General features: G+C 52.3%; 1 protein-coding gene across 2 annotated transcripts in view; it reads right to left on the minus strand.

The window, feature by feature from the left end:
- The window catches only part of POC1A (POC1 centriolar protein A), a 97155-nt gene that overhangs the window by 59230 nt on the left and 20034 nt on the right, over positions 1-17891 (minus strand). The window contains exons 1-6 of one of the 2 annotated variants that reach the window (XM_059937663.1): positions 17189-17588; positions 11449-11533; positions 10277-10448; positions 9743-9922; positions 8251-8358; positions 6738-6853 (exon numbers count right to left, since the gene is read on the minus strand). In XM_059937663.1, the coding sequence (XP_059793646.1) occupies positions 6738-6853; positions 8251-8358; positions 9743-9922; positions 10277-10448; positions 11449-11533; positions 17189-17410 (883 nt within the window). In that variant the 5' untranslated portion in view covers positions 17411-17588. Of the gene's footprint in view, positions 1-6737; positions 6854-8250; positions 8359-9742; positions 9923-10276; positions 10449-11448; positions 11534-17188; positions 17589-17891 lie in introns of those variants that run through there. The other variant, XM_059937661.1, reaches the window with a different exon arrangement.

The following is a 17891-nucleotide window of genomic DNA, read 5'->3' on the forward strand; positions in this document are numbered from 1 at the left end:
AGTCTCTTCACAGCAGGGTTTTTACATTTATGTGCAGCTATTTGGTTCCCAGCTGGGTCCCCCATGAGACCATGTGCTCCATCAGGCAGGGGGCTTTGTTGGGTCCTTGGCTCCTGGCTCAGTGCCTGACACTGAGCGGGACTCGAAAAGCAGTTGGTGAGTAGGTGAACTGGACCCAGGCAGGCCACATGGGGACATCAACGTGTGGACCAGCCATATCACAGCTTAGAGTAGCTGCTGAGGAAGACCCAGGTGCCTTCGTACCCATTACCACAGGCCTCGTGAGCGAAACCAGAGGGGCTAGGATAACCATGACCCCGCCAAGTCAGAACTGCCACAAACATAAAGGCAAATTCTAAAACCAACCCCTCATCCTGGCACCGTGAGACTGCAGGAACCACTGCTGGACCAGTAAACACACCCACTATGAAACGGCCCTCAGTAGAGCCGACGGAGGTGCACGGAGCCCCTCAGACACCAGGCCAGCCGATGTGCAGACGTGCCGGGGAGTGTGGATTCACGTTCCCAAGCACACTTAGGGGAGATACCAGGGCTTTACATAACACGATCTTTAGGTCTAAACACTCTCTCAGCACCAGGAACTCCAAGAGACGGCCTGGAGTGGGGCTGATGGGGTCTCCACAGCCAGCTCCTGGAGGCGGAGTCCAGAGCCCCACGGCCAGACGCTCTCCCACACTCAGGGCGATGAGGCAGGGGGTGGCACCCTCAGTGTTTACCAGAAATGGGGGCATGGAGAGAAGAGGAAAAAAGCCAGAGCCGACCCCAGCAGAACCGAACAGGCACCGGCCACAAGCAGCAGCAGAAAGAACGTTAGTGGCGCACAGGGTGTGCCCGTGACTCCCCACATGTGGGGGGCACACCCACGTGTGCAGACCCAGAGGAAGGTGTGGACAGAAGCTCCAGACACAGAGCAGGGGTGCCCTCTGGGGAGGACAGGAACAGGGGGACTTCTAATTATTACTCTACATACTTCCAGAAAATATTTTTTCAGCATTAGAATATAGTCACTATGATTATACAACTGAGCAAATGATAAAAAGTGAATCCTTCCCTCCCCTCAAACGAGTGTGTCACGCCTGGGGAGAAGGAGACCCAGGCTCTGCAGGCACTTCAGGCTGTGCTTCTATAGGCTGCGAACCAGTGTGAGCTCCTGAGGGGCTGGCTGTGCTCGCCAGGACGCTGGTTCACACCCGCGGCGAGTGGGGGTGGGAGAGGGGCACAAACACTGCGAGATCCCCCTGAGGAGTCCCGCCCACCCCTGACCCCTCGGCCCACAGTAGGACAGCTTTGAGAGGCAGCTGCCCTCCATCTATCTCACCACGCCCCAATCTCCCCTTGGGCCTCCTTAGATGCTGCTCCTGGCGCATCTGCCTCGCTGAGCCTGGAGAAGGGCGCGCTATTCTTACTTCTGCAGCCCCTGGCAGCCTGTGCTGGCATGAATGCCCCCCAGCCCCTCCCTGAGACAAAGCTGGCAGGGGAGAGCCAGCAGCAGCGTGGATCCGGGGAGGCGAGCTCAGGGAACACAGGGCTTGCCCAGCACCAGCAGGGCGGCAGGGGCAGGGCATGGCTACCACACCAGGTTCTCCCACCTGGTCAAGCCCACCCAAGGGAGGGAACTGCCGTCCACCCCCTCACCCGGCCCAGGGAAGGGTGCCCGAGGCCCTGCTCCACTATAAATGGCAAGAATAGCTAAGGCCTCTTGGCTGGGGTAGAAATATCTGGAACCATTTACTCCAAAACAGGGCTCAGCCTGGCAAGCCAGGCTTTTGGGAATGTGCCAGCCCCACCTTTCCCGACTCGCTCTTCTGCCTCACCCACCAGCCCCGCCAGCCTGGAGCAGCCTCTCTGGCTCTGCCGAGGGTGGGGCTGTACCAGGGAGGCCTCATAGAATCAGCCCTGCATGACAGTCTCCCACGGAGGCCCGGCTGCCCCATGAGGGGGTGAGCCTCCCGTCACGAAGCCCTGAGCGGTGACGGCACACAAACAATCCACTTTTCACCAAGCCCAAAGTTGCAGGCCCTCCGCCTAGCTCCATGGCAGAGATGGGTGACGGCTGATGGCAGGCTGCCATTTGGGCACAATGTGGGCTACACCCCTCCCCCACCGCGACCCCAAAGAAGGGACTCCAACTCAGGGTCAGAGATGTACCAGTGTCAATGTTCTGTAGGTCACCAGGATGCCAGGGAGGGTGGGACTGAGGCCACTGCAGACCCTGCCCCCAAGTACTGGGAACGGGCCACAGCCTGCAGGCAGCAGGTGGCCTAAGGAGAGACCTGGCTATCCACAAGCTGCCCGCACAGCTCTGCTTGTAGAACCCTCAGCAAATCTGGCCCACTGCCCAATGGGTTCCAAACTGGCCATGGGGCCCACAGAGACCCCAGGTGCCCAAGCAGGAGGTCTCCTTCTGGGGCAGGCCACGCCAGCGCCGAGCCCCACCACATGCCCACCACAAGCGGCTCGGCTCGCTCTGCCAGGGTGGCCTCTCACAACGCTCAACTGGCATTACCAGTGACACAGTGGCCGTGGGCTCACAAGAGGCTGTGGGTTCACACAGTGAAGGTGCTCTGACACCAGCAGCTAAGGACACTCCGAACAGTCACCTCGCGAATGTCGTAGGAACACCCGCTCAGGGACAGCGGGCGAGAGCCGGTGAGTTGGCCAGAGCAGGTGGGACGGTGCACTGCCTCCTGATCAACCCTTTCGGGCTCCGAACACCAAAAAGGGTGCAGGCCTGCCCTGCTGGTTGCACAGAAGCTTTAAAACCCTCCGTGACCGTGTCTGGAGTAGGGAGGGGGTCCAGGGACGTGCTAAGGACCAGTGGACAGAGAAGCTGGGACTCTGAGCTTCTAACTGGAGTTTCTGGAGAGAGCCAAGCCAAGCCCTCTCAGGGGCCTCGGGCAAGTAAATGACTAGAATCAACACGGTGTGAGGAACCCATAGCTTCCCAGCTGCGTGACCTGGGCAAGCCTCAAACACCCCATCTGTGAAATGGGGAGTAGCCCTGCCCTGCTGACCACTCAGGCCTGTCCCTGGATAATGAACCCGCACGTGCCTGGAAACCGCAAAGCACATTAAGGGATCGGGGACAGGGCTGCTGCTCAGGTGTCTGAACAGTCTTAGTGTGGCTCCGAGCGTACGGAGCCTAACGCACCTCCGTGGGGACTGGCACTCCCGGGGCTCCAGTGCCCCACCAACTCCTTGCTGAATTGGGAAATCAGAACTGCTCCTTGCAGTGATAGGCCAGAGCAAGAAACTCCTCGCCTGAGACAAATGGTGCCAGCTGCCTGCTGTAGCCCAGAGTGATTCCAACAACCCAACATGGGACCGGAAGTGCCCTCCACAGAGCAAGATCATGGCGGCTGGCCACAGGCTGGCTGGGCTTGCTGGCCACACATCTGCAGTATCATGAACCAATTTCTCTCAGAAGAGCCCAACAGCCTTATGCGCCCAAAGCCCAATCAGGGAAGACACTGGATGTCACTGTCCTTAAACACTTCCCCCTGGGTGTCCTAGGGGTCAGGGACAGAAAACAGCTCAGGTGCCTGCTACCGGGGGGCTGGGAGCCCTACTTGGGGAATCAGCTTCCCAAGAGATCCCCCGGCACCTCTTCTGGGTAGGGGGACAGCTGCTACTCAGGGGCTAGGAGGGTCTCTCAGGTAGAAGGTTCTGCCACGGAGCTCTCTAGGGGAGCTGCTGAGCACACCTGACCAGGTCCCTCCCCAGCAAACAGGGTGAGGGCTGTCCCCCAAACCAATGAGCTCAGACCTGCCAGGCTCTCCTTGAGCCTCCAGGGAGGCTGAGCCCAGAGGTGGTGGGATGAGTCTGCTGCCTTGCGAATACCCACTGTGTGCCATGCATTGGGCAGGGAGCTCAGAGGGAACCGGGTTATTTATGGGGTACTCCAGGCCCCCCGAAGCCTCTGGTCTCTATTAGGGGTGGCTTAGGAATAAGAGGCTGCAGGCTCGCTGAGTGCCTCTATCACAAGAGGAAAGGACAGCAGCAAAAACAGACTGAAATCTCACTGTGGAGCCTGTCAGCCTCACGCACCTCAGGTCCCCTCAGGACTTGACCTCTGATGCTATCTGAGTCCACTCCCACCCCTGGGCCCTGCCAGTCACTGATCTCCCACTCCCACCCACTGCCAAGCCTGCTCCCCCAGGAATCTCTCCCCAGCACCCTCCACTCTCCTCAACTGCTCTGCATCATGCCACCCCCTGACCGCCCTCTTTAGGAGACCCTGCTTTCCTTCAGTCCCCTGGCTCTGCTCTCCTCAGCCCTCCACCACGGGAAAAGCGGGCTCCCCCTGCTCACTCTGGCTGCCTGTGGACCTTTTTCTTCCACAGCCCCTCAATCACAGGGATGCAGGATGTGGCCTCAGCCCTTCTCACACTCCAGATCCCTAGGCCCAGCTGGCCCCTCCACCCCATAGCATCACCTTCTGCCTCTATTCAATCTCCAAAACCCACCCCCTGGGCCTGACCCCTGACCCAATCTGATGTCCAGACCCCACCCGACATTGGGCATTGACGACAGCCCACCCACCAGTCACCTAGGCACATGGCTTCCTACCCAAGCAGGCTCTCAGCACTGCTGTCCTCTCAGATGCCCCTCACCCTTTCGCCCCTGTCCCAGCACTTCCAGCCAGGCTGCATCTTTGGGACCCTGGGCTAGAGCATGGCATTCAAGGCCCTCCCCTGCAGGTACCTGTTGCTGCACCCCACCAACACCAGACCTAGGTTCCTGATCCATCAGAGGGAGGCCTGGACTCTCCCAGGGTCACCTGGAGATTCTCTTCACCAGTATCAAGATTTATGTGGTACAAACCATTGTACCCAGTAGTGTACTGTAATCCTCATGTGGATTCTCCCATCAGATCCTCACTAACCCCATAAGGCAGGCTACCACCACCCCTTCACAGACAGGAAACAGAGCCCGTACTCCTAACTACTGCTCTGCCTCATCACCTCCCTTCCCGTCTCTCCCTGTCCAAGTCCTCCCTCCTGACCCCACACTCAGAGGTGGCCTTCCTGCCTAGCACTCCTCTGCGCCTCCCACCTTCCGCCCAGTCAGCTATGCAGATGTACCCAGTCTCCATCTCAGGCCTGGTCCAGAGCAGGAGGAGAAAGGCCTCTGAGCCTGAAGGAGAGGAGAGAGAGGCGTGGTCTCCAAGTAGAGGGCAGACCCCGCTGGGGCTCTGTTCAGGAAGCCTCTGTCTGAAACAGCATCAGTGACAAACCCCAGGGCTCCCTGTTGAGGAAAGAACCATTCTCGTGGCTGGCCCCTGCCACCTGGTGGTGATGTACAGTACTGCAAGCCTGGACCAACTGGGCCCACCTTGCTGGGAGACCAGACCTCCTGACTGAGACTCAGCATCACTGTCATTGTCACTAACACTGTGCCTGGTTCCTGTTTTGTGTGAGGCACTCTGTAAGTTCTTGTCATGGACCAACTCATTACCCTCCCAACACCACCTAAGAAACAGGCCTTATCATTGTCCCAGGGGGCCCAGAGAAGTCAAGTAACCTGCCCAAAGTCACACAGCTAAAAATGCTGAAGCTGGGTGCAGAGCCACCCTCCACCATGTGCTTTTCAAGACCAGGATCCACTCCCCCTTCTTGGAAGGTCTGTTCCCTCAGTTACCCCAAGAAATTCCTGGCCTCAAACATCAGAGAATTGGAAGGGCTTGTGGGGGGTGTTAAGGGGAGAGCTCTGAACCCCACGTCCCACACCTTTCTCCAGATATGTCCTTCCCATTTTCAGGTGTGAATTTTGGAAGTGAGCCCATGGACTTGAAACTTAGTCCCAAGTCAACAACCACAGTTCTTCAAACAACGCCAGCTCTGACTCTCCCTGGTCTCAGCCCTGAGCCCTCAGGCCTGCCCACCCATTCTGCCCCCTGCACAACTCCCAGTTCCTCCTGTGGCCCCTCACCAGCTCCCTTCCCTGGGCCCCATCCCCACAACTAGGGTGACTTAGGACTCTGCCCAGTCATACCTGCTCTGAGGCCAGTTCCATATCCCAGTACCTTCAGCTCTCTCATCGTAAGCTCACCCAAGTCTGCCCCCACTCCCACCTCCCTCCTGCAACCCGATACCAGCCCACATCGACAGCCCGCTGCCCTGCCTTCCAAGGGCTATAATTAAATATATATATAAATAAGGGGACACGGCACCGGGGCTGGCTTCCAAGCCTGGCCCCCTACCAAATCGACCCTCCATATGGCTCGTGGCTCCACATCTGTGGAGGACACCGTGGAACCAGAGGTGGCCAAGGTCCCACCAACACTGACCTCTTTTGACAGACCTGTCTCCTTCACCACCTCCAGGGCTGTCACCTTGGCCCTGGAGGACAGAGCCTCCATTACAGGGGGAGGTGAGTGGCATGGGCAGCCCCTGAGAAGTGCCCCTCAAGAGGAGCCCTGGCCAGAGCCCCACTGAGGGCCCCCATCTGGACCGCAGTGTGCATGAGGTTCTGCCACCTCATAAGTGGGCACCAAAGGGCTGGTGGATGCCAGTTAGCACCACGCTGTATCTCCGGGCCAAGGTTCCAGGACAGCCACGCCATAGACTACCCACCCCTGAAGATCCCAACAGACCCAGGACTCCCCCCTAACCCCAAGCCAGCCCCAGCTGTCCTCAGGCCCATTTAAGCCCCGCAGCCAAGAGCCGGACACCCGGCATGGCACAGTCCCACTGCGGCCGCTCGGGGACACTCACGCTGATAGTGCTGCAAGAGCCGGTGAGTCCGCACGTCCCACACCTTCACCGTGTTGTCCATGCCGGCGGCGGCGATGCACGTGCCGCTGGGGTGGAAGTCCACGTAGGTGACAAAGCTGGAAAGGGGACCACCGCATGCTGTAGGAGGTCTGCCCCGGCTCAGAACAGACCCCTAAACATCCAGCACATCCCCATCCCCACACACCTGCTCACACTCCTCCCTCAGCCCAGAATACCTCCCTACTGCCCTGTATCTTTACCAGGCGGCCAAGGGAGAACAAGAAGGAGAGGGTGAGAACAGCGGCTAGCAGTGACCTGAGGCGCACTTACCAGGGAGCAAGTCTCAGCACCAACTTCTAAATGAGAGCAGAGAAAGTGGTCTTCAGACCAAAGTTCAGCCAGCTGCTCGGGTGCTTTCAGTTAGAGCTGGTGCCCCTACCAGAGCAGGAGGCAGGGCAGGCCCTGCCAACTGAGGCCCAGACATGAAGGGCCAGCAGGGTCCCAGAGCCACTGGCTCACCTATTTCTAGAAGACAAGCCAAGGGCCCTCAATATACTCATATGTGACACCCAGGCCAGCCCTCAGGAGGGACCCTTACCTGGGGCTCCCAGCCTAACAAGGGGCAGACGCTGGGGTTCATCTAGGAACCCAGATTGGGTTAGTCCCTGCTCAAATGCAGGCTCATCCCTCTCAGTGATGTGGCACAATATGAACAGCCACCATCCACTACAAGAACCTGATTAGCCTTTCATTTATAAAGTCATCACCAAGGAGAACATCCTTTTGGGGGTCTGGGTTCAACTTCTTTAGACAGACGTGTCACAATTTTGAGAACTAGAAAGTGAAGGGAAAAGAGAGGCCTCGAGAGTTTCATGCCTTTATCTTTATCTTTATTCCTGTCCTGCCCCTAGGTTCTTCATAAACTTTTTTTTTTTTTAGATTCCATATATATGTGTTAGCATACGGTATTTGTTTTTCTCTAAGACGCAGATGTAGAGAATGGACTTGAGGACACGGGGAGGGGGAAGGGTAAGCTGGGACAAAGTGAGAGAGTGGCACTGACATATATACACTACCAAATGTAAAATAGATAGCTAGTGGGAAGCAGCTGCATAGCACAGGGAGATCAGCTCAGTGCTTTGTGACCACCTAGAGGGGTGGGATAGGGAGGGAGGGAGGGAGACGCAAGAGGGAGGAGATATGGGGATATATGTATAGCTGACTCACTTTGTTATAAAGCAGAAACTAAGACACCATTGTAAAGCAATTATACTCCAATAGAGATGTTTAAAAAGAGTTTCATGCCTTGAGGTTAAGCACTCTTTACTGTTCGTGGGGATGGGGATGAGGCAGAAACTTCCGCCCACATGCGAAAAGATACAGGGCCAGGGAGCAGCAGAGACATGGCAGTGGGCCCCAACTGCCGCCACCGGAGGCCACTAGGGCCTCTTAGAGCCCAGGTCTATGCTTTTCTAGAGTGCCTACAGGTGGAGGACAGGATCTGGGGACTCACCCGCCGTGCTCACAGTACGAGTGCACACACTCCCGGCTGGTCTTGTCCCACAGCTTGACAGTCTTGTCATCACTGGCGGACACGATGAGCCGCCCATCTGGGGAGAACCTGAACCAGGCGAGGCACAAGTCACATCACCAGTCAACAGACATCATGGGCACCACACACCATCTTCCACAGTCACCCTTCCTGAGCTGCCCACCACCTGACCTCAGGAACCCGCCTGGGCCACATGCCCTGCTCTGACCCTGAGTGATCCTGGGCAAATGCCTTTCTCTCTGCAAGATGGGTCAGAAGGGTGCCTACCTCCTGGTAAGCAGGTAGGCAACAGAGTCACACACGAGGCCCCCAGCACTGCACATGGCAACATGCGTGCTGACTGCTAGTACTTGGCATCATTATCCTGTTCCCAGGTGCCCTGAATCCACATCTAACTCTGAGAATGGGTCAGCAAAACCAACCTGCTAACAAAAAAGGGGTGGAGGTTCTGGGGACCCACCACCAAAGGCCTGGTGTGAGTTCAACACTTGTCTGCTGGCGGGGCCCCTCCTATTCTCAGGAGTCCAATGGTGAGGGCCTCTCAGAGCAATCAGGGACCTCCCAGGACAGAGGAATGAGGGCCCTGGAGAATAAGTAACTTCATGGGGTCCCCAGAAGAACACAGCTCAACAGTCCCCAACCTCTGACTCCCATGGATTCCCAGTGTCCCCAGACACCCCAACCTCTTCCTCCAGAGCACAGAGATTCGACATGTGAGATCTCTGTTGAAAGGAACAAAATAAGCTAGAAGCAGGCACAGCTGTGTCTGCAATTCTTAAGACTTTGAAAGGTGCTTTGAATCAGCTGGCCCCCATCCCCAAAGCACCGGCCCCCACACCAAAGGGAGAACCGGCTTCCAGACCAACCCCTCTCAGAAGCCTGGGCCCCCATCTGGCACCTCTGAAGCAAAATCAACCTCTGAGGAGCAGAACGTTCTCAGAGAAAAGTAGACAAGACTTAGTGCCAGACACTCGGCTTCCAACCCCAGCTCTGCCACTTACTCCCGATGTGCCCCGCGGCAAGATACTACATTATTCTGAGCCTCAGTTTCTTCATCTGCAAAATGGCAACAATGCCACCTACTTGCGGGACTGCCATGAGGAGTTAGAAGAAAATTTCTAGTGGTGGCACTGACGTTATCTTGTTGTTGTTGCTATTGCTAATAAGTGGCCCCTGATGACTCACCTCGGGCTGCATCAGCACAGACGTCAGGGGTCAGTCGTGGCTGACAATGGACTAACTTACTTGTCATGCATTAGCTCAGTGAAGCTTGGACAACTTACAATGTGAGAACTATTATTGTTCTTTTTCACACATAAGGAAGTTGAGGTTCAGGAAGATAAAGAGTAGCTAAGTAACTTGTCCAAGGTCATGGTGCTAGCACCTGGCAACTCCTCTGTGCCCTCCAACCCCCGGGGTCCCTCCAGCAGTCTCCAGGTAGGACACTACTCACTTGGCACAGCGGACCCAGTTGATGTGCTGGCTCAGGGAGAACAGGAATTTCTGGCGATGAGTTGACCACACCTTGACTGTCTTGTCGTCGGAGGCTGTCACGAAGGACTGGCCATCGCTGCAGAAATGGACGCTCCTCACTGTGGCCGTGTGTGCACGAAACATGGTTGACTCGCCTTTGCTGCAGGGATGGGTATGCAGAGTCAGGAAACCCATAAACCCATAACAGCAACATAAGGGCACATCGAAGCCCTCCCCACCCCTCAGAACCCTCCCAAAGTCAATCCAGGCATGAGTGCCCCAGTCCCCAAAAAGGGAAGCCAGAGCCTCACCCACGTGCAAGCAGCATCAGGTGGGATCCCTTCCAGGATGGCCGAGGTCTGCCCAGAATCTCCCTATTGGCCCTGAGGGGAGGGCCCCGACTGAAGCCCCAGCTTCTGATGGTACCTCCTCGGAAGTGGGGCAGATGTCCCACTGTGACCAGTCCAGTACTAGGGCCCAGACTCAGACAAGCCCCTCCAAGTCTTTAACTCACACGTTGGGTACCCAGATGCGGACAGTCTTGTCGCGGGAGCCCGAGGCAAGCAGGTGTCCCGAAGGGGAGAAGTTCACACAGGTGACGGTGTCCTTGTGGCCGGCAAAGCGGTAGGCACGTGACTGGGGCTTCATGTGCCACACCATGAGGCATGAGTCCATGGAGCCACTGGCTGAGGAGAGAGCGGATGCCATGACGCTCGGCTCAAGCGGGCCCGGAGCCTCCACCAGGACGCTGGAGACGGGCGGGGCATGGGGTGCGGGCAGCAGGGACAGCCCAGCTCTGCCTTCCCCATGGGGACAGGCCACACCTCCAGTGACTGCTGAGCAGGAGTTCGGAGAGCCTAGGGCCTGTCACCACTCCAGGCAGCAGGCCCACACAGCAACCAGCCCTGGGCTGTAACCGAGGGTCCCAGGTCTCCCCACAGACACACTCTGCAGCTCGAGAGAGCAAGTCCTCGCAAAACTGGGGAGCCAGCTCAACCCAGTGGCCTTTTTACCATTAAGAGGACCCATCCGAAGCCTAGTGGAGGTCCCCAGAACAGACCAAAACTGACTTCAGTTTCCTCTTAATCTCCAGTGTATCACGAGACCAGCAGCTTCTGACAGGGGACCTTGACCATTGGATGAAGGGGGAGCCTCGTCCATAGAAACAAGAAAGCTGCAGCCGTGACAGCTGTGTATGAACCCACAGGTGGCCAAGGAGCGAGCACTCAGCTGCAGCATAAGGGCAATGGGGGGAGGGAAGCACCCGGCTCTGCTCCCCATCCTTCTCAGTGGTGGGCGTCTTCAACAAGAAGGTGTGCCCATGGTACTGTGGACAACAGAATCAATAAAGACCCAAGGAAAAAGCCACTGTTTAGGGCTCATTCTGCAGGCCAGACCTGAGAGCTGGATGGGGTGTGCAGGGAAGAGCCCAGAATCGGGTCTTAACCTCAAAGGCTGTGTGACCTTAGCAAGGCCCCCAACCTTTCTGAGCCTCACACTCCACATGCAGAATGGAGCTCATAAAGCCTAGCGCCCAGAGAGCTGGCCGGCTGAAGCAGGAGGTAGGTCTAGACAAAGCACCTGGGTCCTCGCTGTGCCCTGCTCCCACCACGCCACACCTCCCGGGTAGAAACACGACCTTCTCAGCTCATAACCTAGTGCCTAGGACAAGATGCCTCTTCTTACCCAGCTGCTTCGTGTTGAGACTGAAGTCCACACAGGTAACTGCATCCCGGTGGCCCTTAAAATGCCTCTCCAGCGAGGGGTCCTCCTGAGGGAGAGCCAGGGTCAAATATGTGAAGCCTGGAGGAGGAAGGGGCTTCCCCAGGGGCAAGACTCTTCCTATAACAGCCAGCAGCATTTAAAAATGCTCAAGGCATGATCTTGTATATAGAAAATCCTAAGGAATCACTAAAAAATCTATTAGAACTAATAAACAAGTTCAGCAAGCTTACAGGATACAAAATCAATATACAAAAATCAAGTACACCAACAATGAACAATGTGAAAAATAAAAGTATGATAACAATTCCATTTATGATACATAAAAGAGAACAAAATACTTAGGAATAACTTAACAAAAGAAGTGCAAGACATATGAGAACTAAAAAACATCACTGAAAGAAGTATAGAAAGACCTAGATAAATGGGAAGACATCCCATGTTCATAGTTTGGAAAACTTAATATTGTTAAGATGAAATACTCCTCAAATTGATCTACAGAGTGAACAGAATTCCTTTCAAAATCTCAGATGCCTTTTTTTTGCAGAAATTGACAAGCTCATCCTAAAATTCACATAAAATGTAGAACAGCCAGAATAGACAAAACAATGTTTAAAAATAAAAACAAAAACCAGTCACTGTAGAAAGCAATTTGGTAGTTCTGCAAAAAGTTAAACACAGAGTTATCAAACGATCCAGCAATTGTCGGTAAATACCCATAAGAGTTGAAAGCATTTTCACACAAAAACTTGTACACAAATGTTCATAGCAGGATTATTCATAATGGCCCAAAAGTGGACAAACCTTAATGTTCATCAACAGATAAATGGATAAACAAAATGTGGTATATCCATACAACAGAATATTATTCAGTCATAAAAAGGAATGAACTACTGACACATGCTGCAACACGGATAAACCTTGAAAACATTATGCTAAGTGAAAGAAGCCAGACACCAAATGCCACATTTTGTCTGATTCCATTTATATGAAATGTCCAGAATAGGCAAATCTATAAAGATAGAAAATAGATTAGTGGTTGACAGGGACTGGGCGGGGGCGGCGGAGGTGGGGGCAGTCAGGAAGGGGAGCAACTGCTTAATGGGTATGGGTTTCTCTTTGGGGTGACAAAAATGTTCTGGAAATAGACAGTAATGGTTGCACAATATTGTGAGTGTACTAAAAACCACTAAATTTTACACTTCAAAAGGGTGAATTTTTTGAGAAGATAAACAAAATTGATAAACCATTAGCCAGACTCATCAAGAGAAAAAGGGAGAAGACTCAGATCAATAGAATTAGAAATGAAAAAGGAGAAATAACCACTGACACTGCAGAAATACAAAAGATCATGAGAGATTACTACAAGCAACTCTATGCCAATAAAATGGACAACCTGGAAGAAATGGACAGATTCTTAGAAATGCACAAACTGCCGAGACTGAACCAGGAAGAAATAGAAAATATGAACAGACCAATCACAAGCACTGAAATTGAAACTGTGATTAAAAACCTTCCAACAAACAAAAGCCCAGGACCAGATGGCTTCACAGGTGAATTCTATCAAACATTTAGAGAAGAGCTAACACCTATCCTTCTCAAACTCTTCCAAAATGTTGCAGAGGGAGGAACACTCCCAAACTCATTCTACGAGGCCACCATCACCCTGATACCAAAACCAGACAAAGATGTCACAAAGAAAGAAAACTACAGGCCAATATCACTGATGAACATAGATGCAAAAATCCTCAACAAAATACTCGCAAACAGAATCCAACAGCACATTAAAAGGATCATACACCATGATCAAGTGGGGTTTATCCCAGGAATGCAAGGATTCTTCAATATATGCAAATCAATCAATGTGATACACCATATTAACAAATTGAAGGAGAAAAACCATATGATCATCTCAATAGATGCAGAGAAAGCTTTCGACAAAATTCAACACCCATTTATGATAAAAGCCCTGCAGAAAGTAGGCATAGAGGGAACTTTCCTCAACATAATAAAGGCCATATATGACAAACCCACAGCCGACATTGTCCTCAATGGTGAAAAACTGAAACCATTTCCACTAAGATCAGGAACAAGACAAGGTTGCCCACTCTCACCACTATTATTCAACATAGTTTTGGAAGTGTTAGCCACAGCAATCAGAGAAGAGAAAGAAATAAAAGGAATCCAAATCGGAAAAGAAGAAGTAAAGCTGTCACTATTTGCAGATGACATGATACTATACATAGAGAATCCTAAAGAGGCTACCAGAAAACTCCTAGAGCTAATCAATGAATTTGGTAAAGTAGCAGGATACAAAATTAATGCACAGAAATCGCTTGCATTTCTATACACTAATGACGAAAAATCTGAAAGTGAAATTAAGAAAACACTCCCGTTTACCATTGCAACAAATAGAATAAGATATCTAGGAATAAACCTACCTAAGGAGACAAAAGACCTGTATGCAGAAAATTATAAGACACTGATGAAAGAAATTAAAGATGATACAAATAGATGGAGAGATATACCATGTTCCTGGATTGGAAGAATCAACATTGTGAAAATGACTCTACTACCCAAAGCAATCTACAGATTCAATGCAATCCCTATCAAACTACCACTGGCATTTTTCACAGAACTAGAACAAAAAATTTCACAATTTGTATGGAAACACAAAAGACCCCGAATAGCCAAAGCAATCTTGAGAACGAAAAATGGAGCTGGGGGAATCAGGCTCCCTGACTTCAGACTATACTACAAAGCTTCAGTAATCAAGACAGTTTGGTACTGGCACAAAAACAGAAATATAGATCAATGGAACAGGATAGAAAGCCCAGAGATAAACCCACACACATATGGTCACCTTATCTTTGATAAAGGAGGCAAGCATATACAGTGGAGAAAAGACAGCCTCTTCAATAAGTGGTGCTGGGAAAACTGGACAGGTACATGTAAAAGTATGAAATTAGAACACTCCCTGACACCATGCACAAAAATAAACTCCAAATGGATTAAAGACCTAAGTGTAAGGCCAGACACTATCAAACTCTTAGAGGAAAACATAGGCAGAACACTCTATGACATACATCACAGCAAGATTCTTTTTGACCCAGCTCCCAGAGAAATGGAAATAAGAACACAAACAAACAAATGGGACCTAATGAAACTTAAAAGCTTTTGCACAGCAAAGGAAACCATAAACAAGACCAAAAGACAACCCTTAGAATGGGAGAAAATATTTGCAAATGAAGCAACTGACAAAGGATTAATCTCCAAGATTTACAAGCAGCTCATGCAGCTCAATAACAAAAAAACGAACAACCCAATCCAAAAATGGGCAGAAGACCTAAATAGACATTTCTCCAAAGAAGATATACAGATGGCCTACAGACACATGAAAGAATGCTCAACATCATTAATCATTAGAGAAATGCAAATCAAAACTACAATGAGATATCATCTCACACCGGTCAGAATGGCCATCATCAAAAAATCTAGAAACAATAAATGCTGGAGAGGGTGTGGAGGAAAGGGAACACTCTTGCACAGTTGGTGGGAATGTAAATTGATACAGCCACTATGGAGAACAGTATGGAGGTTCCTTAAAAAACTACAAATAGAACTACCATACGACCCAGCAATCCCACTACTGGGCATATACCCTGAGAAAACCATAGGTCAAAAAGTGTCATGTACCACAATGTTCATTGCAGCTCTATTTACAATAGCCAGGACCTGGAAGCAACCTAAATGTCCATCGACAGACGAATGGATAAAGAAGATGTGGCACATATATACAATGGAATATTACTCAGCCATAAAAAGAAATGAAATGGAGGTATTTGTAATGAGGTGGATGGAGTTAGAGTCTGTCATACAGAGTGAAGTAAGTCAGAAAGAGAAAAACAAATACAGTATGCTAACACATATATACGGAATCTAAGGAAAAAAAAAAAAAAAAAAAAAAGGCCATAAAGAACCTAGTGGCAAGACGGGAATAAAGACACAGACCTACTAGAGAATGGACTTGAGGATATGGGGAGGGGGTGGGGTGAGATGTGACAGGGTAAGAGAGTGTCATGGACATATATACACTACCAAATGTAAAATAGATAGCTAGTGGGAAGCAGCCGCATAGCACAGGGAGATCAGCTCGGTGCTTTGTGACCACCTAGAGGGGTGGGATGGGGAGGGTGGGAGGGAGGGAGATGCAAGAGGGAAGAGAAATGGGAACATATTGTATATGTATAACTGATTCACTTTGTTATAAAGCAGAAGCTAACACACTATTGTAAGGCAATTATACTTCAATAAAGATGTTTAAAAAAAAAAAAAAAAAGGGTGAATTTTATGGTATGTGAATAATATCTCAATAAAGTTATTTTTCAAAAGACCCAAGAAGAGAAAATGGGGACTTTCAGCACCCCCATCTCAGGAATCAGATCCCATACCTTCAATCCCACTGCGGACCGGCCAGTGAACCCAAAGGTCAGCCCTGAATAAGCCCCCAGTGGCTTTACGACCACCTCCACTCCACCCAACATCAGAGAAGAAGTAGCTTAGGAAGACATGGAGATAATATTCCAGAGATTCTCTCCATCCAACAGCAATTCATGTTGGAGAGTTACAGTCCAGCCGTGCAGACATCTCCCCCTACCCCAAATATCTTAAACCTCAAAGAAGCATTTTGGGGGCACCAGGGAGCCCAGCAAAGCCTCCTCTTGAGGAAAAAACGGCCTTGGGGCAGAACAAGGGCTGCAGGGAGCTGTAACCAGAACAAAGGCTCCCGTGGCCCCTTGCCCAGCTCCACCCCTCAACACACCAGCCTGAGTCCTCCTTTCAACAAGAGAAGGAATGGCAGCTGGAGGAGGGCGGGGAACTAAGCAGAAACTGCTCCACCTGAGCTTGTTGGAAGAATAAGGGTAAAACAGTGCACCCTCTAGAGGCAAGTTCAGATCCGCCCCTAACCAGGGGATGCCTGAAATCTCCCGACACCCTCTCTTCCAATCCCACAGGCTTGTTGGTTCCTCATCTCCCCAAAAGGTGGTTTATATATTGGGGTGGGGGGTGAAACACCATTAGAGATCAAAAGGCCTAGTTCCTAGTCTGGGCCCTCTGCTCACATGCCCAGACACCCAAGGAAGCCAACAGGCCACCACCCAGCGTCCTTGACTTTCAACCCAGCCAGAGGACCAGGCAGGTCCAGGTTCAAAACAACCTCTCAAAAAGAGGGGCTTTGGAGTGCTCCCCTCTGGCCTCTGGAAGAACCTGGGACTCATCAGAGACGGCAGTCTGGCCCAGGTCACACTGCAGGCCTGGGCCGTCCCAGGCATCCCGGGGGCCTGTTGTTCCCACACGTCGGAACAGGGTGCACCCTCAACAAACCCCCATTCAGCCAGCCACTGCTCAGGATAAGGAGACAGAAGCCAGAGAGGCCCGGCGCTGGCCCCAGGTCACACCTCCAGTCAGGCCATACAAGTGTCTCCCCCGCTAGGGGGAGATGCAAATCCTGGGGGCAGAGGCTGGTTTGTTAGCCCCGGTAGCCCGAACAGAGCCTGGCTCGCAGGAGGCGTTCACCAGGTGCCCGGACTCAGCGCCCCCTGCACAGACGGTAAACTGGGGCCACAGAAGACCGGCCCGGAACCCTCCGTCCGACTAGGCGGGGAGACTAAAGCCCGGGCGGCCGCAGCTGGCAGGAACTTACCGTGCAGGGAGCGGCCATGGCGGGGCCAGGGGCGCCCAAGGCGCCAGAGGAGCCTGAGGAAGCAGCGGCTGCAGTTGCGTCCCGTTCAGTTTCCGCGCCCCCAACCGCCGCCAATAGCAACGCGGGTCGCTTCGCCTCGCCCCGCCCACCGCGATTAAAGGAGACGCGGCGCCTCGGCTTTTTGTCCCCCGACTGGAAGGAGAGCTGTATGGCCGGCTCCATGGTCTCCGCGTCCAGCGCCCCCAGGCCAGGCAGCCTACAGACGACGCCGCCAAAGGCCTCTGTCCACCGTCACTCATTCCCCCTGAGAAATTAAAAAGTCCAGGATGAGAGGTTCGCCCCACCGACCCGTAGCCCGGCTAACGAGACGGCGAGCACAGCCTTCTGGGAAATGCAGTTCCAAGACGCCCTCATCCTTGTGTCTGGAGGAAAGTGGGACTACATTTCCCAAGATGCCATGAGGGCGGGGCCGTGAATAACAACCCGAAGTGAACGCCTTAAGGATCCCGGAAGTGGAGACCCTTAAAGCGTTCGCTTTGGGTTGTTTTTTTTTTTTTTTTTAAAGACTATTTTTCGAGGGGATGATTTTTTTTTTTTAATAGCTACTTTATTATTTATTTATTTATTTTTGTTTGTGTTTGGGTCTTCGGTTCGTGCGAGGGCTTCCTCTAGTTGCGGCAAGCGGGGGCCACTCTTCATCGCG

Source organism: Balaenoptera ricei, chromosome 11, assembly GCF_028023285.1.
Source record: "Balaenoptera ricei isolate mBalRic1 chromosome 11, mBalRic1.hap2, whole genome shotgun sequence".
NCBI classification, from domain to species: Eukaryota; Metazoa; Chordata; class Mammalia; order Artiodactyla; family Balaenopteridae; genus Balaenoptera; species Balaenoptera ricei.